This window comes from Plecotus auritus (genome assembly GCF_963455305.1).
Source record: "Plecotus auritus genome assembly, chromosome: 3".
Classification (NCBI taxonomy): Eukaryota; Metazoa; Chordata; class Mammalia; order Chiroptera; family Vespertilionidae; genus Plecotus; species Plecotus auritus.
This window is the reverse complement of record NC_137772.1, coordinates 224,413,079-224,436,145: the sequence shown is the minus strand read 5'-3', so window position 1 is coordinate 224,436,145 and position 23,067 is coordinate 224,413,079. Positions and strand designations below refer to the sequence as shown.

General features: G+C 59.7%; 1 protein-coding gene across 4 annotated transcripts in view; it reads right to left on the bottom strand.

Annotated features, from left to right (window-relative positions):
* The window catches only part of MPPED1 (metallophosphoesterase domain containing 1), a 63,821-nt gene that overhangs the window by 3,098 nt on the left and 37,656 nt on the right, over nucleotides 1–23,067 (bottom strand). For all 4 annotated transcript variants that reach the window (XM_080661096.1, XM_080661097.1, XM_080661098.1 and 1 more), the window contains 3 exons: nucleotides 17,626–17,851; nucleotides 4,036–4,151; nucleotides 944–1,057 (listed from right to left, as the gene is read on the bottom strand). In XM_080661096.1, the coding sequence (XP_080517222.1) occupies nucleotides 944–1,057; nucleotides 4,036–4,151; nucleotides 17,626–17,851 (456 nt within the window). The remainder of the gene's footprint in view (nucleotides 1–943; nucleotides 1,058–4,035; nucleotides 4,152–17,625; nucleotides 17,852–23,067) is intronic.

Below are 23,067 nucleotides of genomic sequence, written 5' to 3'. Positions count from 1 at the left end.
GCCATCACATGATCACCATCATCACCATCACCACCATCACCATCATCATCACCACTATCACCACTATCACCACCATCGCCATCACATGATCACCATCATCACCACCATCACCACCATCACCATCATCACCAGCACCTTTACCACCATCACCACCATCACCACCATCACCATCACCACCATCACCATCACATGATCACTATCATCACCACCACCTTCATCACCATCACCACCATCACAATCACCACCATTGCCATCACATGATCACCATCATCACCATCACCACCATCACCACCATCGCCATCACATGATCACCATCATCACCACCACCTTCATCACCATCACCACCATCACCACCATCGCCATCACATGATCACCATCACCACCACCTTCATCAGCATCACCACCATCACCATCACCACCATCGCCATCACATGATCACCATCATCACCATCACCTTCATCACCATCACCACCATCACCACCATCGCCATCACATGATCACCATCACCATCACCACCATCATCACCACCATCACCATCACCATGATCACCATGATCACCATCACCACCACCACTACCACCATTGCCATCACATGACCATCATCACCATCACCACCACCACCATCACCACCATCATCACCATCATCACCCCCATCACCATCACCATCACTACCACCATCACATCATCACCATCACCATCACCGTCACTATCATCACCACCACCATCACTACCACCATCACCACCATCATCATCACCACCATCACGATCATCACTATCACCACCAGCAGCAGCATCACCATCATCACCAACACCAATGGGCCACTTCCTCTACCAGAGAAATCAGCGAGGAGGTCACTAGGTTGAAGGGAGGCGAGATGGCCTTCTAAAGAGCCAGTGAGGAGCCCCTGGTATGTGCGGTCCCCACCCCCGCCCCACATGCTGACCTTCATGGATGTGGCCGAAGACATGCAGCCGCGGCTGGACGCGTCTCTGCACCGTGTTGAGCAGCTCCACGCAGCCCACCCGCTGCATCTTCTTGGGGACCCAGTCCAGGAAGCCTGTGCCGGGGAGAGAGCAGGAGGGCAGTGAGTCGTTCGCTCGCACCGCAGACCCCAGTCAGCAGCCTTTGCAACCTCGGAGACTGGGGCTTCTGGACTCACAGGCCTGGCGTAGCTCCCGCACCCAGCACGCTCTCCCCAGCCAGGCCCCACCCCTGCTGGCCACACACACAGCCACGCTTACAAGAGCCCGGAGTGGCAGGCAGGTGGGGCGGGAGTGCTTGAACACTGGAGCCCCTGACCACTCATGCTCCAAGCGGCCCCAAGGGTGGCAAGCACCGTGGCAGACAAGCAAACTGAAGCCTGAGGGGGACAGGAGAGGCCAGGGCACCCCGTGCCAGCCGCGGAGAGGAACCAGAAGCAAGACTTCCATGTCGAAAACTTTCTAAACAAACATCACAAAAGCATGAAAATGAACTCCATTCCACGCGGCGTGGCTCACGCAGCGCCTGGGTCTGCTGCGCGCCAGCCTCCCGGAGCGCCCATATGGCAGCTGCTTGTTATCCTCACACGGCTACACAAACAAAGACTAGCTGATTGCTCCAGACGGCACCCCGGCCCATCTCGGCCCCTCTGTTTGGGTGGGCACAACGGGTTTTCACAACTGCTCGGGGGGCTGGGGGCACCACACGGTCCCTCGACTCAGAGAATCAGGCAGGCAGCAACACACGTTGACTTGAAGATGAGAGAGACAGAGCGGGAGAGAGACTGAGGCAGCGAGAACGAAGGCAGAGGGAGGAGGAGGGGCGGGGAGGACGGAGCGAAGAGAAGAGGCAGGAAGCGAGCAGGGTGCAGGCTTGGGGCCCACGCCTGTGTCAGGTCCCGGGCTCTGCGACCCCCTGGCTGTGTGCCCTTGGGTGAGTCATGTGACCTCTCTGCCTTGGTTTCATTCAGCAACGCATCACAGGCGGCTGGGCTGGGCACACAGGCACTCCCACAGCAGGAGCTGCGCTGTGTGTGAAGGGGTGCGGGGAGGCACCCGGGGAGCAGGACCCCCAAAGATACTGCTTGGACAGACGGACTGAGGGAGGGAGGGAGGGAGGGAGGGACACCAACCTGCCCCACAGCCTCACTCTAGCGACCGACACGATGGGTGTGATCAGCGGGCTTCCCGTGGGGCTCGCACAGCCCCGGTTACAATCAGCTGTGTGTCGCCCCTAAACCCTACCAGGGCCCCGGGACTTGGGGCTCCTCCATTTGAAAACAGGGATAGCAAAGCCTTCCTCTCAGCCCTTTGTGGGCCCTGGCTGGGCGCCTGGCACACAGTGGGGCAGCTCCTTCCTGCACAGGTGTGTGAGCGAATGACTCCAGCTGCACTGGGCCCCTCGCATCTGGCATGCCCCCCTCTCCCTCCCTTCCCTGCCTCCCCCAGACCCCACTCTGTGGTCCCCTCCTCCACAAGCTCCCCAGGCCCCCTCTGACAGCTGTCTCTGCCTCTGCTCTCAGGCTTCCCGAACCCCTGAATGTGTCCCGCTGGGCTGGGCCCCACCCAGTGGTCCGGGAGCCCTGGTCCCAAGCTCTGTGTCCGGTGAACCCCAGGTCCAGTGTCGCCCAGCCCTAGCCTGGCCCCCAAGTACGGAGGGAGGGGTGGCAGGTTCGGCAGAGGCTGTGGTGGGAGAAGGAAGCTGGTCTGGGCTGAACTGCCAGGAGTTTGAAGAGCTGAGGGAGCCAGAGGGTGCCAGAGGGATAGCATGTGTGAGCAGCGGGGAGCGGAGGGGCAGGACTTGGGGCTGCAGGCCAGCGAGGAGGTCGTCAGAGAGCCATTGGTGAGGGCAGAGGTGGAGAGAGGAGGGAGCGGCTGGGACCGTCTGGAGGTGGAATCAAAGGGACAAGCTGAGGGACGGGAAGGGGGCCAGGTGAGGGGAGGTGGGGAGGAGAGCTGCGGGGTGGGTTCCAGAGGCATGGAGCCTGCTGGGTGGGCAGGGGGCTCCCAGGTGTCTGACAGGTGAGGGTGCACCAGATGGGCCTGTGGGAGTGGCCCTGGGTGCTGAGTGCCCAGGACTCAGAGCTGCCTTCTGACTCTGGCACACAGTAGGGCAGCTCCTTCCTGTGTAACAGGAAGCTCCAGCTGCCACATGTGTAACACGGCAGTGATCCTGAACTCCTGGCGGGGCTGGGAGGAGTCTGTGGAGTCACAAATCCAGCCCCCAGCTCAGGAGATCAGGGAGCCAATGGAGGACTCCTGATGCCCCAGCAAACTGGCTCAGAACAGGGCCAGGCCAGACTCCACGCACCCACCCTCAACGTCCTCCCTGGAGAGAGCAGGCTGGCCCGGGGCTGGGGCTGGGGCTGGAGCTGGGGCTGGGCTGGGCTGGGCTAGGCTGGGATAGGGGCGGGGGGGGGGTGGGGGGCGTCTGGATCTGGGGCTGGAGTGAGGGCTGGGCTAGGGCTGGACCTGGGGCTAGGGCTGGGGCTGGGGCTGGGGCTGGGGCTGGGGCTGGGGCTGGGCTGGGGCTGGGGCTGGGGCTGGGGCTGGGCTGGGGCTGGGGCTGGGGCTGGGGCTGGGGCTGGTGCTGGGGCTGGGGCTAGGGCTGGGGCTGGGGCTGAGGCTGGGGCTGGGGCTGGGCTGGGGGGAGACCTGGGCTGGGCTGGGCTGGGCTGGGGCTGGGTGGGGCTGGGGCTGGGCTGCAGGGGGGCATCTGGGTCTGGGACTGGAGGGGGGGCTGGGGCTGGGCTGGGCTGGGGCTGGGCTGGGGTTGGACCTGGGGCTAGGGCTGGGGCTGGGCTGGGCTGGGTCTGGGCTGGGGGGGGGGCGGAGCTGGGCTGGGCTGGGCCGGCGGGGGGGTGGGCTGGGGCTGGGCTGGGGTTGGACCTGGGGCTAGGGCTGGGGCTGGGCTGGGCTGGGTCTGGGCTGGGGGAGGGGGAGCTGGGCTGGGGCTGGGCTGGGGCTGGGGCTGGGCTGGGCTGGGGCTGGGCTGGGGGGGGAGCTGGGCTGGGGCTGGGCTGCGGGGGTGGGCAGGGGCTGCGCTGACTCTTACCCAGTGGGGGTCCGTGGGTTATGAGGATGTCCACGCCTTCGGGAATGAGGTTCCACTTCTCCAGCAGGGCTTGTCCTCGCGGGAGGTTAAAGCCCCAGCCGTAAAACCAGGGCTGCCTGGGAGGGGGAAGAGAGGGGTTCAGAGCTGGCGGGAGCATGGGGGCAGCCACAGGAGGGGGAGCAGGCAGGGAGCGGCGCCCAAGGCCACCAGGACTGGCCTGATGCCGACACGCCCACCAGGCGGCAGGCTCCTCCCTCTTCCCGCTGCTTACCTGACCCGGCTATTCTCTACATGAACAGGAGCATTTATTTGTGCCATGAAACATGGAAGGTGAAAAAATCAGCTTTTGCCCAAGATCTTTCTCGCTCAAACCCACTGAGAGCATCCCCCGCCCCCCTAGGTGGGTGGTCGCAGGTGAGGACACACATTCCTGCGTCCAGCTGAGGCCCCACCAGGGTCCAGGCAGGGCTGGCCCCGCCGCAGCCCTCGGGGCAGGGCCCACGGACCAGGCCAGGGACTGAACCCCCGACGGTGGCCAGACACACAGCACAGTCCCTCCCCTCACCTGGCACGTGTGCATGTGCCTTGTCCTGCCCACGGAGGGCGCCCAGACATTCCACTCGCGGGTGGGACGAGGACGTGCCGGCCCGTGTATAAACCGGGAAGCTGCCGCAGAGGCGGCTGGAGCACGGGGCCCAGGAGAGCCCCCCACCACCCCAACACTGGACCTCTCGGTTCTAGGGGCCCAAAGGAAGCCACTGGAATTGGGTTTTCGTTGACAACAAAAGCGTCCTCAGGATCACTCCTTAGGCGGAAGGAAGTCGTCAGAAGACTCTGAACCGTCACCCGGGAAGCCTGGGGGTGCTAGGTGGGAGGTGGGAACATCTGACCGGAGAAACTCCACCCACAAGAGCCGTGGAGCCTGCTCCCGCCCCCGGCTGAGCCTGGCTCTGACATTTCTGGGGCCCCATCCCAGGGTGCACCCAGAGCCCCTCAGGCTGGGCCCGGGCGTGGCTGCGGGCAGGCCCTGGGCCACACCAGGGTCCTCCCTGGAGCCGCCTGTGTGAGGAGCAGTGTTTCGGGCGTGGCCTTCCAAACACAGGACCCATTTTTCAAAAATGGAACCCAACGTTTACCAGACAGGACAGCCCATCAGGGGGGAGGGGGCGCCTGTCAGCCGGGAGCCACGGCAAGCTGGCTTCTGAAAGGGGCAACTGGGGATGTATCAGAGGCCCCCAGAGGCCCAGGGGCCGAACCACAGCCCAGGCCTCAGCCCCCACCTCCCCTCGCCCTGCACTCATGACCTTCCTGGGGGGTGACGTTCCCCGTAGATGCACCTGCCTGGTTCTTGGAAACACAGCACCTCCGATCCTGGAAGCCGGAGTCCGCCTGCCCTCGGAGATGCCCGGGGAGGTGCCCGCTGCCCACTTCACACAGTGGGTCCCAGGCAGAGCCCGTGAGAGGCAGGACTGTGCCCCGCCTCCCTCCCCTCCCCTCCCCCACGCCTGTCTTTGGGGCCATCAGATCCGTAGGCTGCCTGCGGGCAGCACCGGGTGGGGGCAGGGCCGCTCCGGGACGGTCAGGTCCCCGCTCAGGGCTGCCTTGTCCCCGCTCACGGGTGGAAAGGGCACAGAAGTGGACCCCACACCTCCTGTCTGCCCACGGTTCTGCCCTTCACCTCTCCCAGCCGGGGTCAAGTGCCCTGACCTCACCCATGAGGGCAGGAGGGTCCTTGCCCAAGGCTGACAAGGGGGGGGGGGTCTTAGAGGACTGAGTCGCACGCCCGACACCAGCTCTGTCCACAGGGAGGCCACGTCCTGGCTTTTATTGGAACTGGGGGAGCAGGAGGGTCCAATCCCACAGGAAAATGCCCAGCTGGGAGCCCCTCGGCGGGCTGGGAGCCCCTCGGCGGGCTGGGGCCTTTCTCAAGGGCGGCAGGTGGCGACCAGGAGGGACAGACTCTTCGGGGTGACCTCACAAGGCAGGAAGGGCCCTGTCCCTCCTGTGGGGTGTCTGCCCGGGTGTCTGCGTCTGCACACTCGGGCATCGCCGAGCAAGGCCCTTGGGGCCAGAGGTGAAGGGCAAGGCTGCCCGGGGTCGCACCTACGCGGCAGTGGGACCAGCCGCCCCTCGCTGCGCCCACCCCGGGCAGCCGTGGTCCGAGACCCACGAACGCCAGGCACGGGGCCGGGTGCACAGGAGTCGGGTCCACACGTCCAGCCAACCTGGCCCCGGCCCCGCCCCCACCCCGGCCCAGGGCCCGACGCCGCCCCGAGGGCAGGACGCAGGGCCCAGGGAGGCCGGGTGAATCAGAATTCCGACCGAGCGACGGAGGCGGCTTTATGCCCCGGATCTCTGTCTTTCTGTTCTAAAGGAACCATTGGAATAATTTCCTTACAGAACGATAGTTGCCATGACAACCCGAGCAAATTTTCCTTTTCTGAAACAGATGTCTCATTTAGTTGAAAATTAGAATGTGAGCAAGCCCATGGGAAAAATTAATTCAAACTTTAACAGAGCGCTGAATACAATGTAATCTCTCAGAGGCTAACTAACCCTTCACAGCGTCCCCTGCTCTGTGTCACCTTCCGGTGCGGGCTAATTAAGCCGCTTAGCCAATATAAACGACCTCCTTGCGGCCAGCCATGAGCCCCCTCCCCCCCGCCCTCCCCCCCCCCCTCAGCGTGAATTCCGGGTTCCCGGTGGAGGGGTGCTTGTCTACAGAACACGGCTGAAGCGAGCCCTGCCATGTCATTCCCGGGAAGGCGCACAGCTCCTGCACCAGCAGCGGTACCAAAGGCCCCTTCAATCGGCCTGGGGTATGGCCACCCCCTCCTCGGGGACCGCCCAGGTGCCCATGGTGGGGGGCCCCGTGGTACACCCTGACGAGGGTCTGATGACCAGAGAGTGGAGTGTGGGGCCCCCTTGGCAGGATACCAAGGGCACCCCCCTGCACAGCCCCGGCTCCAAAGGCTCCCCGCAGCCCCAACCCCACACCCAGGGAGGCGAATGCCATCGCTGCCCGTTTCACAGACGCAGGACGTCTTTGTGCGTCCAGAGGGCCACATGCCCGGGTTACCTGGTGACCGGGTGACAGAGCCGGGGCTAACCCCGGACAGCAGATCCCAGAGCTGTGAACGTAGGACCCGGATGCCACCCCCTTCCTCAGCAAAGCCCCCCGCCACACCACACCTCGCTCGCTCCCCTCGGACGCCGCCGAGGAAGTCCCCGTGACAGACAGGAAACGGGACCAGAGAAGGCGAGCAGGTGCCGAGGACACACAGGACAAGGGGCCCTGGACCGGGGTTCCTGCTCCTGCCCCGTGCCCCACGGCCAGCCGACACAGGAGGACCCCGAGGGTGGCCCGGCCATAGGCTGCCCTGAGCCTCCGCCCTGCGCCCCCTCCGAGCCTGGCGGGCACCCAGGCTCCTCCCCGCCTCTCCTCTGCTGCCCAGGTGGCTCCTTCATCCACAGCCTTCACGGCTCCGGGGGGCCATGCCCCAGCCCACCCTTTGGGGCCCCTGCTCAGGTCCCCTGCTGAGCCCCTCCCCGTCAGATCCGACAGCCCAGCCTTCCCGCCTCCAGGGTTTCGCTCCTGGTGCTTCTGCATCTGAATGCCTTCCTCGCCTCCCCGGAACCCACCACGGTTACTCGCTGAGGCCTGGCTCAAGGGCCACCTCTTCCAGGAAGCCTCCCCGATCACCTGCACCCCCAGCACAGGTGACCCTCCCATTCCTTCAGGGCAGGCCCAGGCCCAACCTCTCCTGGCCGGGAGGAGCCTAGAGGGCTCCAGAGAGGGGTTTGTTCAAGGTGCGCATGAATGAATGAACGAATAGGCGAAGCGACCCACAGGGGCTCTGCCTGCTGCCAGGCCGGTGGGACGAAGCATACCCTCTCCTCTCTGCACCCTCCCCAGAGCCGCTGGAGCCACGGAGCCCGGAGGCCTGCCTGCAGCCAGACCAGAATCCGAGAACTGCCCCGCCCCTCCCGGAGCACCCAGGGCCTGCCCGGGGGGGGGGGGGGGGAACAGGTGCCCATTTCACAGGAGGCTTCAGAGGCGAAGCCGGGCCCAGGATGCTCACGCCCTCCGCCCTCTGCTGCATCCAACTCACCTCCCCAGGGGACCTGCCCTGCTGGCCCCAGGCAGCCCATTCCCTGGGATGGGCCCCGGATGCGGGTGCAGGGAGCTGCCCTCAGGCCCCTGGAAGTGCCCTGGGACCAAAGTGCCCCGGGCACAGGGAGGCGGCTGTTCTCAGGTGTCCTGGCTTCCACCTCATTCAGGTGAAGCTGCAGTTTGAGGGGGCAGCGACCTGTCCCCCCAATAGCCTCCCTGAGCTCCCAGGCCAGGGACCTCCCGCCCCAGCCAACTACCCAGCCTGATCCCTCACCGCTTTGCTCTTCCTGTCCCTGCACCTCCCCTCCCCCAAGGCCAGACCTCCCGGGGCCACTTCCGGGGAGCCAGCCACAGCCTCGGGTGTTGAGAGGTCCCAGCGAGGACGCCTGTCACGGACCCTGCCTCGGGGGACACTGCCAGCACCCAGCGAGGCCGTGCTCCGCTCTGCAGCAGGAGAAACTGCGCTCGGAGGTCAGCGACATGCTGACTCGGCTCCCCGGTAAGTGCATGCTGGCTCCACACCTACAGGCTGCGACGCCCCACATCCGAGCCTCCCTCACCCGCCCAGCTCCTGTGGAGAGAGGTTTTCCTTCTCCCTGCATCTCTGAGCCTCAGCCCTGGGGCTGGGGGCCGAGGGGGGCTGGGGAGCTGCCTCCTTCGCAGGGTCGCCAGCCCTACCCGCCCCCAGCTGCCAGCAATCCCACACCCTGCAGGGCACACAGCACTTCCCGCAAGTCAGCGGCAAGAGGGGTGGAGCAGGACCCCCTTTGTGGGCCCTGATTCATCCCCCCGCCCCCCGCCCCCCACTGCAGAAGCACTCATCTTTTGTCTCACTGGGACTGCAGCGAGAAGGCAGATGATTCTGGGGACGCAAATCGCGTGTGGAGTGAGTGCATGTGTGTGCTGTATGTGTGCTGTGTGTGTGCTGAGGGGCTCTGTGAGGAAAACACGTGAAGGCAAAAAAGATAGGACAGGAGAGGGGACAGACCGGGTGTGAGAAAGACGCGTGTGAGTGTGTGAAAGGATGTGAGTGTAGGGGGATGTGTGATGTGGGAGGGTGTGGGGTGCATGCATGTGTATGTATGTTTTGAGTATATGTGTGCATGTGTGTAGCTGTGTGGTGTGTAATAGGTGTACCAGTTAATGATGTGGATTTTTTTCAATAGATGGAGTTACACATATGTTCATATATATGCGATTGGATATGTATGCTATTTTGTTGTAATGACAGCAAGCTTCAAAACTTCATATGTCAAATTTGCTGAAGGTGTTAACATCATAGATATTTTTACACTTAAAAATGTCGAATTTAGTGCCAAAAAAAGAGCATTTGCGGTAAGTTTTAATTCATTACTTTATTTTGAAGAAAAAGTTATCATATACTTCGGGAAGCTTATGGTGAACATGCTCCATCTCAAGATATTTGTGAATGAACGCTGCTTTAAATGCTTTAAAACTGATGATTTCGATGTGAAAGACAAAGAACGTCCAGGTCAACAGAAAAAGTTTGAAGACCAACACTTACAAGCATTATTGGATGAAGATGCATGTCAAACTCAAAAACAACTTGCAGAAAGATTAAACGTTGCTCAGCAAACAATTTCCGATCATTTACAAGCAATGGGAAAGATTTTAAAGGAAGGAAAATGGGTGCCACATCAACTGAACGAAAGACAAATGGAAAACCGAAAAGTTATCAGTAAAATGTTGCTTCAACGGCACGAAAGTAAGTCTTTTTTGCATCGAGTTGTGACTGGCGATGAAAAGTGGATTTATTTTGAGAATCCCAAATGCACAAAATCATGGGTTGATCCAGGTCAACCGTCAACATCGACTGCAAGGCCAAATCGCTTTGGAAAGAAGACAATGCTCTGCGTTTGGTGGGATCAGGAAGGTGTGGTGTATTATGAGCTTCTAAAACCAGGTGAAACCATTAATACTGATCGCTACTGACAACAAATAATCAATTTGAACCACCAGAATGTGCCAGTAGACATGGCAAAGTAATTTTGCTTCATGATGATGCACCATCACACACTTCAAAACCAGTTAAAGACGCGTTAAAAGATCTTGCCTGGGAAGTATTAACCCACCCGCCGTATTCACCAGCCCTTGCTCCTTCAGATTATCACTTGTTCCGATCGATGGCACACGTACTTTCTGAGCAGCACTTCAAAACGTATGAAGAAGTGGAAAATTGGGTCTCTGAATGGTTTGCCTCAAAACAAGAAAAGTTCTATTGGGACGGTATCCGCAAATTACCTGAAAGATGGGGGAAATGTGTAGCTAGCGATGGACATTACTTTGAATAAAGTACTTTTGATGTTTCTCCTGAAATTATCGTGTTTTCTTTTATTATAAAATCCGCATTATTAACCGGTACACCTGGTATGTGTATACATGTGTGTAGGTGGGTATGGCATGTGTGTACCTGTGTGTCACGGTGTGGTGTGCAGGTGTGTAGTGTGTGCACACATGGGTGTGTGGTATGTGCTTGCATGTCATTGTGTGGTATATACGTGTATATAGTTGTGTGGTGTGTGTGCATCTGTGTCTGCGTGTGGTGCGTTACATGTGTACATGTGTGGGTGGTATGTGTACATGTGTGTACATGCAGATCAAGGACCAGAGACCGAGGCTGTTCGTCCCTCGGTCACAGTTCGTGCTCTGCCGGTCGTGTGAGGCCGACAGCTGTGAGGCTCCGTGGAGGAAGGACGGGACGTGAGCAGCAAAGGAACCACTGGCAGCGACACTGCGGGGCCTTTGGGTCCCTCCTAGCCTGTCTCAGGCCAGTGGGTGCCTCGGCCAGTCCTGGGGCAGGTGTCACGGCTCCCCCTGCACAGACACAGCCTCCTGACTGATTGGAGGAGGGCGGGCAGGAATCCCTCTGAGGTGCCTGCAGAGCCAGGCCAGGGGCTCTGGTGGCCCACTGCTCTCTCCCTGGCACGGCCCTGGGAGGGAGAATCGAGCCCGATGTTACACCACAGGACCGGCTTCTAGGACCCGGAGGCCAGCCCTGTTTGGGTTCCGCAGCCCAACGGGCCAGCAGAGGGATGGAGCCAGGGGCAGGCGGGAAGCAGCAGCCGTGACCGCTCCCGGAGCCGACCACACCCACCACCAGCGCCGAGATCGTGGGCCAATCACCTCTCCTACCCCAGCCTCACTTTACGCCTCCGTAAAATGGGAATTAAGAGAATCCTGCCTTGCCAATCAGCGTGGCTCAGGGGTTGAGCATCAGCCTATGAATCAGGAGGTCACAGTTCGATGCCCGGTCAGGGCACATGCCTGGGTTGTGGCTTGATCCCAGTGTGGGGCGTGCAGGAGGCAGCCATCAATGATTCTCTCTCATCACTGATGTTTCTATCTCTTTCTCCCTCTCTCTTCCTCTCTGAAGTCAATTATATATATATTTGTAATTGACTTCATATATATTTTAAAGATTTTCACCCTAACCGGTGTGGCTCAGTAGATAGAGCATTGGCCTGCAGATCAAAGGATCCCGGGTTCGATTCTGATCAAGGGCACATGCCTGGGTTGCGGGCTTGATCCCCAGTGGGAGGGCATGCAAGAGGCAGCCAATCCATGATTCTCTCTCATAATTGATGTTTCTCTCCCTCTCCCTTCCTCTCTGAAATCAATAAAAATATATATATTTTTTAAATGTTAAAAGAAAAAGGGTTTTCTTAAGAGAAAAGGCAAAGGATTCTGGGTCAGGTGCTTGGAGCTGAGTCCCAGACCCGCCCTTCCTCACACTTAGCCAGGAGGGAGGACAGAGGGCCGGGAACACAGCGTGTGGGCTGCCAGTCCACCCTGGGCTCACCAGGCGGACTTCCTGGAGGGGGTGGCGGAGGCCGTAAAGCCAGGGTGGAGCATGGCCAGGGGCAGGGGCATCATGGGCAGAGACGGCCTCACCGGGGTCGCCCTCCAGCAGCTGGGACAGCAGGGGAAGGCCGGCACCTGGAAGGCCGCCGTCTCAGGAGGGCCAGGACCCGTCCCATCGGCCTCTGCCCAGGAGCTCGATCACAGTCTGGCATTTGTGAGGCGGGAAGGAGCTACGGCTTCACTAGCTCCTCCTTGACGCCCTTTCCTCTAGAAGATCCACATCATCAAGTTGGAAAGGGAGCATTTGCAGACCCTCTACACCAGGGGTCCTCAAACTTATTAAACAGGGGGCCAGTTCACTGTCCCTCAGACCGTTGGAGGGCCGGACTATAGTTTAAAAAAAAAAAAAACTATGAACAAATTCCTATGCGCACTGCGGGCCCGGGATGAGTCGGCTGCTAAGCAGGACAGGCAGCGGCACCCGGCGGGCCGGATAAATGTCCTCGGCGGGCCGCATGTGGCCCGCGGGCCGTAGTTTGAGGACACCTGCCACGCAGGGGGGGAGGGGGCTCGCCTTCCCCAGGCCCAGCTCGGCCTCCGTGATTGTGGGACCTCAAGCAAGTCCCTTCATTTCATGTTCTCAGGCTCAGCCACACAACGGGGACAAGGTCAGACCTCACTGCCTGTTGCAAAGAGGATCCTCCCCCAGCCCTCCATGCAGAGGCGGAGCCCCGGGGAAACAGCAGGAACAGTTCCTGGGACACTGAGCCCCTGCAGGGGACAGGGGAAACTCCCAGTGCTCCTGAGCAGCCCCTCTGCTCACCTGGGAGGGAAGGACATCAAAGGCTCCTGCTGAGCCCCCGGCCCGGCCCGGCGCCCAGCCCTGCCCACACCCCACCGGCTACACAAGAACAACTTTGAGGGCCCCCAGCCCCCACTCTGGGCGGGGGGGGGGGGGCAGTAAGCTGTGGAGATCTGGGGTGAGTGGGACCCTGTGTCAAATGTCTTCGGTGTGCTGAGCTCACACATCCGACCTCCTTAAATCCTAAGGACGACCCTACAAGGGGTCATTGTCGTTCCATAGAGAGCCAAGATCCTGTCCCAAGGCCACAGAGCCAGTGGCCGGCCAGAGAGAGGGGTGGGGCCCCGGCACCGCTGCCAGGCCCCAGGCCCTGCCCTGCCCAGAGGCAGCCAAGCCCAGAACCAGGACCCACGCCCGCCCGTGCTGGGCTCAGCCACTTCCCGAAGTTGAATGTCTCCGCAGGTTTAGAGTCTTTCTGTAAAATGCCAGAAGTAATTAGGCCAGATGGGCGCGCTGCCTGCCAATTTCCCTCCCTCCCTCACTCCTTTTTCTGAGAAAAAATCAAGGCCGTTTTCAGTTAAAGGAGAACAAAAAATGCATCCAAAACCTATACATGAACGCGGTGCGTATAGAGAAAACCCAGGATTTCTCACAGCTGAGTTCCTCCTCTTCTGCATGGCCCTGCCCCCTTCCTCTAAGCTGCTCTGCCGAAGGCCGGCGTCCAGGCACAAGGGTCCAGCTTCCCTGCGCCCAGGACAGACACAGTCCCGGGAGGCGGCCCACGGACACGGGCTTCCCTGCCCGACTGGACTGGGGGTGATGGAGGGAACCAAATCCAGGGATGGGGTGTCTGGCCTGCACCCTGGGTGTGGGGGGGCGGGGGCAGCAAGAGAAGCCAGGGGGCGGCACAGTCGGGCCCTGCTTTAGAGGGACCTGCACTGAGGAGGGGGGAGGGACCCGCGGGCAGGAGGTAGGGCAGCGGGGAGGGGGGGGCCGCGAGGTCAACAGGGACAGAGACCACAGACTCTGACACAGAGAGCAGTCCAGGCCCGAGTTTTTTTGTTTTTTGTTAATTCTCACCTGAGGATATTTTTCCATTGATTTTTAGAGAGAGTGGAAGAGAGAGGGAAAGACAGAGAGAAACATCGATGTGAGAGAAACACATCGATTGGTTGCCTCCTGCATGAGCCCCAACCAGGGCCCGGGCCAGGGCGGAGCCTGCAACCGAGGTACGTGCCCTTGATCAGAATTGAACCCGGGACCCTTTGGTCCACAGGCCGACGCTCTATCCACTGAGCCACACCGGCCAGGGCCCGAGTTTTAACCGAGTCCCGAGGGCCTGACTTCCGTCCATCTGTTCCTTCATCCACTCATTCACTCAGCAGCTCTACTAGGATGGTCCGATGCCATCAGCTCCTGGGCACTCGAGTGAGGTCCACAAAAAGAGAGAGCAGGGGCCCGCTCTCGTGGGAAAAAGACGAGAGAAATCAAACATCCCAGCAACAAGGCCGGCCAGTCCTGGAGCACAGGGCCTGCGGGGAGAGGCCCACCCAGACGCCGCGTGTGGGCGAAGGAGCAGGACAGAACCGCCTGGCCAGGAGGTGCCCGGGACACCCCAGAGAGGACCCAGCTGCACAGTGCCCCCTGGCACAGATGGGGGACCCAGGCCTGCCAGGTCAGACACGGAGGGACAGGCAGAGCCGTGGGGACGTCCTGGTGTGTCTGGCCAAGCACTTGACTGAGAGCCAGCCCTGCCTCTACGAGCACTGGGTCCCTTCCAGGCCTGGGTGACGTGCTGGGCTCCCGCAGGCTGGTGACCCAGAGCCACAGGCAGAAGGAGCTGTGACTCCCTGAGGGATGGGAGCCCCAGGTGACAGCCTGGGCCACGGCCACGGCCAGCAGGACACCACTCAGGCCCTGGCAGCCACACTCAGCTACCAGCATGCCTGCGCCCCTCAAGCCTCCCGCCTTTACCTGGGCTGTTCCCTCTGCCTGTCACACCCTTCCCGGCACCCTGTGGCTGCTGTGTCACCCAGCTCCCACGGCTTCTCCTCCACGGCTCCCACTGAATCAAGGGACTGGCCTCTGACACCTTTGCAACCACCTCTGGAGAGGGCACTGTCACTCCCATTTCCCAGGAGAGGAAACGGAGGCACAGAGAGGTTAAGTGACTCCCCCAGGGTCACACAGCCCTTAAGAGGTGAAGCCAGGACATTCTGTTCCGAAGCCTGCTGTTAACCTCTATAGAATATAGCATTGTAAAGGGGGGTAGGTAAGTGGGGATGTCGGGGAGGCAGGTTATTAAAAACTTCTGGGCAAGAGATCTAGGCCAGATTCCCTGGTCTGGCACCCGAGGGCCTCCCATCTGACCGTCCAGACCCTCTACCCACCCCGTCCACTCCTCACCTGCACCTCAACCCAGACCTGCCCTCAAGCTCCGCTACCCCCGGGCCTTGCTCACACCGGCTCCCCTCCCAGAACGCCTTCCTGGTCTGTGCCTCCCCAGCCTCCTCCAGGCCTGGGCTCCGCTGACTGCCCAGCAGACTCGACCGCCTCCTCTCCTGTCCTGGGCACTGAGCTCCTCACAGCTGGGAGTGCCCACCGGTGCTTGCTGGGCCCTCACAGGCTGCAGGGAGGGGCACAGAGACCCTGTATGTGGTGAGGACCCAGGAGGCGACAGGAGGCACCTCCTGGGCTCAGGAAAGCTGGCACAGGCTGGCATCTCCCCTCTCTCCCCAAGGAGGCATTGGCAGGATGAGACCAAGTCCAAAGCTGCCCGCAGCCTCATGGGGGTCAGCATTGGCACCATCCAGGGCAGCACAGGGGCTCCCCAGACACACTGTGACAGCAGCAGCTCTCCCTGAAGTCCCTGCACCCACACAGGCCCCGTGTCCCCCCATATCGCCCCTCAGCCTCCTGCGTGTGCTGCTCTGGCTGAAGCGCAGTCTCAGGCCCTGACACCCACCCTCTGTACCCACTGCTCTTCCTCCTGGCTCAGAACACCCCACCTCTCCAGGGAGCCCCGCGGATCGAGACCCACTTTCAAGCACAGTGGTCCGTCCCTGCTGTGGCTGGGACCCTCCTCACCCTCCAGCAGCTGGCACCCTGCGGCTATTGCCAACTGGGCCCCCAAGTGCCAGTCTGTCCACCTGTGGAACGGGGACAAGAAATCAGTCCTCACAGGCTGAGCAGGATCTGAGATGATGCTCATGGAGACCTTAGCCAGGGCCTGGCTTCCCGTGATCACTCAGGAATGATTTGCTGCCACCACCCTTATCACCATCATCTTAATCATCACCATCATCACTATGACCATCATCATCAACATCACTGACATCATCATCACTAACATCATCATCACCACCTTCATCATCACCATCATAATCATCATCAATATCATCACTACCATCATCACAGTTATCACCATCATCACCATGACCATCATCATCATCACTGACATCATCACCATCACTAACATCATCATCACCACCATCATCATCACCATTATCATCACCATCATCATCATCATCACCATCACCATCATAATCATCATCAATATCATCACTACCATCATCACAGTTATCACCATCATCATCACCATGACCATCATCATCAACATCACTGACATCATCACCATCATCAATATCATCACTACCATCATCACAGATATCACCATCATCATCACCATGACAGTCATCATCAACATCATTGATATCATCACCATCAATAACATCATCACCACCATCATCATCAATATCATCACTACCATCATCACAGTTATCTCCATCATCACCATCACTAACATCATCATCACCACCATCATCATCACCATTATCATCACCATCATCATCATCATCACCATCATCATCATCATCATCATCATCATCATCAATATCACCACTACCATCATCACAGATATCACCATCATCATCACCATGACAGTCATCATCAACATCATAGATATCATCACCATCATCAATATCATCACCACCATCATCATCACCATGACAATCGTCATCAACATCACTGACATCATCACCATCACTAACATCATCATCACCATCATCATCACCATGACAATCATCAACATCATTGCCATCATCACCATCATCATCATCACCATCATAATCATCATCAATATCATCACTACCATCATCACAGTTATCTCCATCATCACCATGACCATCATCATCAACATCACTGACATCATCACCATCACTAACATCATCATCATTCCATCATCATCACCATTATCATCATCACCATCATCATCACCATCACCATCATCAGCAATATCATCGCTACCATCATCACAGTTATCACCATCATCACCATCATCACCATCACCAGTATCATCATCATCAATATCATCGCTACCATCATCACAGTTATCATCATCATCACCATCATCATCAATATCATCGCTACCATCATCACAGTTATCACCATCATCACCATCACCATCAATATCATCCCTACCGTCATCACAGTTATCACCATCATCATCATCACTATGACATCCTCACCATGACAATCATCACCATCACCATCACCATCACCATCCTCACCATCACCTTTACCATCGTCATTGCCACCATCACCACCCTCACATCATCACCGGGGCTCCTGTGACACACTGACCATCTCACTGAACAGTCATGGCCCTTCCGCACCTTGATCCCCACCAGCCAGGTAGCTCAGGGATGAGGCTGACCACTCTGTGTCCCCAACAGACAATAAGGACTCGGTGTGTACTTGTGACTTAAACAACTGCCTCACTTCCGCCCCCTTCCCCCTTCCCCGCCCCCACACTCAGCCTCAGCTCCCTCCGCCCAGCGCGGCGTGGACTCACCACGGGGAGCCGTAGATCCGGAAGCCCCGCACGGTGACCTCCGAGTCCTGCAGGTAGATGCAGTTGGTCAGCAGCGACTGCACGTTCTCGTAGTTCTCCGGCTTCAGCTTGGACACGGACGGGAAGTAGTAAAAGTCTTGCTTGATGAGGTCAGCCATGAACTCCTGGTCGAAGGTCAGCTCGTGGTTGCCGGCGATCACGATCTTGTACTCGTAGGGCAGGCTGCCTGCAGGGCGGACACAGGCGACACACACACGCTGCCGGCCGGCCCGCAGACACCGTTTGTTTGGCAAAACGTGTGAGTTTTTTCACATTTGAAATTGTTGCCAGCATAAAAAAAAAAATGCCAGAGGTTCCCAATAAAATGTCATTCTATTTTCTAAAAATCAATCCATTTTAAAATCTGATGATCCTGCCAGTCCCGTGCTGAGTATCTGTGTCTCCCCCCCTCAGGTGGGAGGCAGACATGAGTGCGCCCCGTCCCCACCTGTCCCTAATGCTCACACCCAGGCCCCTCCACCCATGTCCAGTACCGCCCTGCAGGGACTGTGGTCCCTGAGACATGACGGAACAGACCTGGCTGCTGTCCCCTGGGGCTCCCCGGCAGGTGGTAGAGATCGGCCCTCCAAGCCCCTCCCACCTCCCCACCTTGCCCACCCCATTGGGCCTGACCCAGGGTGCTGAGCAGCCCGCCCGTCCCCCCGCACAGAACAGGCCCGCAGCCCGGAAGTAGCTGTATCTGCTTCACCCATCTCTGTCCTCACAGGTCCCAGCAGGCTGGGCCAACGAGGCCCCGACAGCACCCCAGGGTGACACGGTGCAGAGGACCCACCCATGGCGATGCTCGGACTGCGACAGGAAGAGGAGAGATGGCCTGGGCCTGGGCAGCTGGGGAAGGTCACAGAGGACACAGAGAGAGGCCTGCCATTTCCTGAACCCCACTGTGGGGCGACCACCCCAGGTGAAAGGCAGGGCCCCGCAGAACCTTCCAGGCGGGCTCTGTCATCTCGCCTTGTAGCTGGGGAAACCGGCCCCACGGTCAGGCACCTGCCCTGATCCCCCAGCAGGTGAGCGGCAAGGCCACACTGGGCGTCAGTCCTTGTGACCCCACATGTGGGTCAGCGGGTCAGATTCCAAGGCCACCAGACCCGAGCCAGGGGGACCCCTCATGGAGCCCCTCGCCGACCGCCTCCAGGCTCTGATTCTGTCTCGGCTCCACGGCAGCCCCCCACCCCACGCTGCGCGCCACCGGCTGGGGAGTCGGAGCTGCACTAATGCATTTAAGTCACGTCTCGGACTGGGGGCGTTCCTTAAGCAAATTAGCCAATTACTCCAACCGTACAGTTTCCTTTATTTCTGCAGCTCCCGTCTCCCGGGGATCGGGGAGTGAGCAGGAAACTGTCAGCGGTCCCCTGTTCCTCCCACCTCAGGGGGGCGTAACAGAGGTTCTTCCCTCCCAGGGAAGGGGCAAGGCTCCTGTACACAAAGCCGGAGGCGGGGGGGCCCACATCACATGACACCCTCCGTGTTGTCTGGTTTCTTCCAGGAAGGGGGGCGCCACGTGGCTTGGACGCAGGTACGTGTCTGCTGGTGAACACAGAAACTGTCCATCACCATGCCCTCCAGAGCCACAAACACGTCTGCCTAGACGTCCACCTGGACTTGACAACTCACCTGCTGGGTGCAACTTTCACAGACACCAAGTATGACTACATCTACACCTACACCTACACCCACACCTATACCTACATCTACATCTACACCTACATCTACATCTACACCCACACCTACATCTACACCTACACCTACATCTACATCTACACCCACACCCACACCTACATCTACATCTACATCTACATCTGGGAAAACCAGCTCAGAGAGGTTGCCTACGGTTACACAACTCAAACCACAGAGGGCGATGGACGTTTGATCATCTTTGTGGCTTGGCCTCCACAAACTCATCCTGAAGTGGCTCTCCAAACCACCCGGTGGATAGATGGGTGATGGACGGATGGATGCATGGATAGACAGATGATGGATGTATGGATGCATGGATGCATGGATAGATGATGGATGGATGGATAGATGGATGCATGGATAGATAGATGATGGATGGATGGATGGATGGATGGATGGATAGATGGATGGATGGATAGATAGATGATGAATGGATAGATGGGTGATGGACGGATGGATGCATGGATAGACAGATGATGGATGGATGGATGGATGCATGGATGCATGGATAGATGATGGATGGATGATGGATGGATGGATGGATGGATGGATAGATGGATGCATGGATAGATAGATGATGGATGGATGGATGGATAGATGATGAATGGATGGATGGATAGATGATGGATGGATGGATGGATGGATGGATGGATAGATAGATGATGGATGGATGGATGGATGGATAGATGATGAATGGATGGATGGATGGATGGATGGCTAGATGATGGATGGATGGAAATTGGACGGATGGATGGAAGGGGATGGATGCATGGATAATGGATGGATGGGAGCATAGATGAATGGATAGAGAAATTGATGGGCAGAGATGCATGGATGGGTAAATGGAGAGACAGAGAGATGGATGCATTTATAAATCAATCAATCCATTACTCCAACTGTGCAGTTTCATTACTCCCACCGTACAGCTCTCCAAGCCCCTATTGCCTCCCCACTCGCCCATCCAGTTGGAGTGATTGATTGATTGGTTTGTAAGGAGCTAGTTCTGTCTCCTTTCTACCAAGTGACCTCAGTCTCCATGGACCCCTCCCTTCCCTCCAACTGTCTAGGCAGGACGTGTTTCTCAGACTCTCCTCCTCGCCTGTAGCCCTGACTGCCCATCTCTGAATCTTCTCCAATTGGGCCTGCTCTCTTGCAGGTGGGGGTAGAGGAGCCAGAACTAAGGCTCTGGTATGGCCTATCACAGAGTGAGGTGGAGAAGTCCCCTCCTCTGTTCTGGGACTGCTACCTCTGTTGTTACGACCAAAGGCTGCCTTAGCCTTCAGGTGCCCAGGTCATCCTGCAGCTCTTTCCGCCCTGACTATAGACATAAAATGCCCAACGACCAGGCATCGCAGGCCTCCTGACTAGCTTCACCTTCCCCTCCTGTGATGGGCGCTGAGCGAGAGGAGGTTTGGGGCCTCGAGGACTGACCGGCTGGCAGGGGCTTCGTGGGTGAGAGATGAGATGAATTCACGCTCTTCTGCCTGACGCCTGCACACAGAGGACACTGTGTCCTCTGCCCCTTCCGGCTCCTGCCTTCCCAGCAGCAGGGCAGAGGCAGGCACCCAGGGCGCTGCCAGTGCCCGGATGGGAGCACGGGCCTGGCAAGGGGCTGGAGGTGCCTGGGTCCCAGGACAGGGTGCCCCCTAGGTAGCTGTGGGGAGGGCTGAGCAGTGTCAACCCTGGAGACTAGGAAGTGCTGCCACGCTGGGGACCAAGGACGGGCCGCACCATGCGGGGAACCAGAGAGGCCGCCTGTCTGCAGGGCCCCAGGGTGCACACGGTGGGCGCAGCTCAGGTGTCTGGGCGGCTATGCTGGCTCCATGGGGCTCGGGGGGGAGATGGATGGCTGCGTCCACGTCCCTCTCCTCACCCACCTCCCCTCGTCAGCCCCACGGAAGCGCAGAATCCAGTCTGCCTGTCCCCAGAGCCCACCCAGCCCGACACTCGCCTTCTCCCCTGGAGCTGGGCCCTGCTGTAAAGGCCCCCCACACCCAACGTCCCCCCGCCCTCTGCTGTCCAGCTCTGAGGGCGCACAGCCCTGCTCAGACCCCTGCGATAACCAAGACTCAGCCCTGAGAGCAGAACCACGTGACACAGAGGGGCCGCCCACCACTCACTGGACACAAGAGGAAACCGGAGCTCAGAGAGGGGAAGGGACTTGCCTGAGGTCACACAGCAACACAGCGGGGCGCAGGGACGGACCCGCCCGGCCTCCCCCTCAGGGGTGCTGCGTGCGGCCAAGACAGCCCGGGGAGGGGGCCGAGCCCGGCAGGCGGGGGCTGGAAGGTGGGAAGCGGGGCCGCGTGGACAGGCCGGGCCCTGGGCAGGGGGGCCTCGCTGGGCGGGCAGGGCGCGGAGCTCGGAGCTCAGAGAAGCACCACGTCCTCCGGAAACAGCCCGCCTCCCGCGCTCAGCACCGGCCCGCCACGCAGGTGCCCTCCCACCGCGCCCCGCTCCCGCCACCCGTTACCCGCGCTGGGCAGTCGCTAGCCGAGAATTCTGGGTAGTCACGAGACCTTGAGGTATTAGCCAGCAGCACCAGGGGGTGACGTATCGTTCAGCTCCCCCTTGCCGTGTGCCTCCACGCGACACGCACCCCTGGAGAGCCCACGTGGCCGCCAGTGGGCGTGGCATTCGGGCGCAAAGGAAGCGCATGGAAACCTCTGCCGTGTGCGCTTCCAAGATTAACCCCCAAAGGTTACGATGCTTTATCGCTGACACCTACCATCCACCGAGCAGGCCCCGCTGCCGCCAGGCCGCATCCTCTGTTACATTCAACGAGGCCTGCGCCCACGCCCCTAACCCGTGCCCGCGGAGCGCCCCTAACCCGTGCCCGCGAAGCGCCCCGTAACCCGTGCCCGAGGAGCGCCCCGTAACCCGTGCCCGCGGAGCGCCCCGTAACCCGTGCCGAGGAGCGCCCCGTAACCCGTGCCGAGGAGCAGCCCGTAACCCGTGCCGAGGAGCGCCCCGTAACCCGTGCCGAGGAGCGCCCCGTAACCCGTGCCCGAGGAGCGCCCCGTAACCAGTGCCGAGGAGCGCCACGTAACCCGTGCCCGCGCCGGTGGAGTTCCAGCTACGGAGCTAGGGCGCTCTGTAAGCCGCGCAATCAGGAAAATGCCCATTACGGCCTCTTCCGCCCGCTCCCCACGCAGAACACGGCGAGGGGCGCGGAAGAGAAGGCGGACCATCGCTGACGGCGGTTCAGTGCGGCTCGGACAGCTCTGTGTGTAAGCATTGTCAGCGCCCGGGGATTCGCAGGAGCAGACGTGCGGGGATGGCGCGTGGTCTAGAATCACACGGGACAGGACGCAGAGAGCCACCCGCTGCGTCTGGACGCAGGTTGGGGACAATGGAGTCACACAGCCCGGCACACATGGGGACGCGGGCCGGGATGCCGGCAGAAAGGGGGTTCTGTGTGCATCCTGAGCAAGAATAGGAACGGATCTGAAGCTGGTGCCACCGAGGGCCAGGGCGGCGAGACGGAGGGGGGCAGGGCTGAGGGGGGGCCCGGAGGGGGCAGGGGCGGGCCCTGCAGCATCTGGTTTTGGCTGCTCTGCCAAGAACAAGAACCAGGCCCTGTAGTAAGCGATTTACACTCGATGCCTCCAGGCACCCCCCGGAAGCTAGGGCAGCCCACCCCACTTCCCCGAGGAGAGGCCTGCACAGAGGGGAGCAGGGAGGGGAGGGACTGAGCCTGAAGCC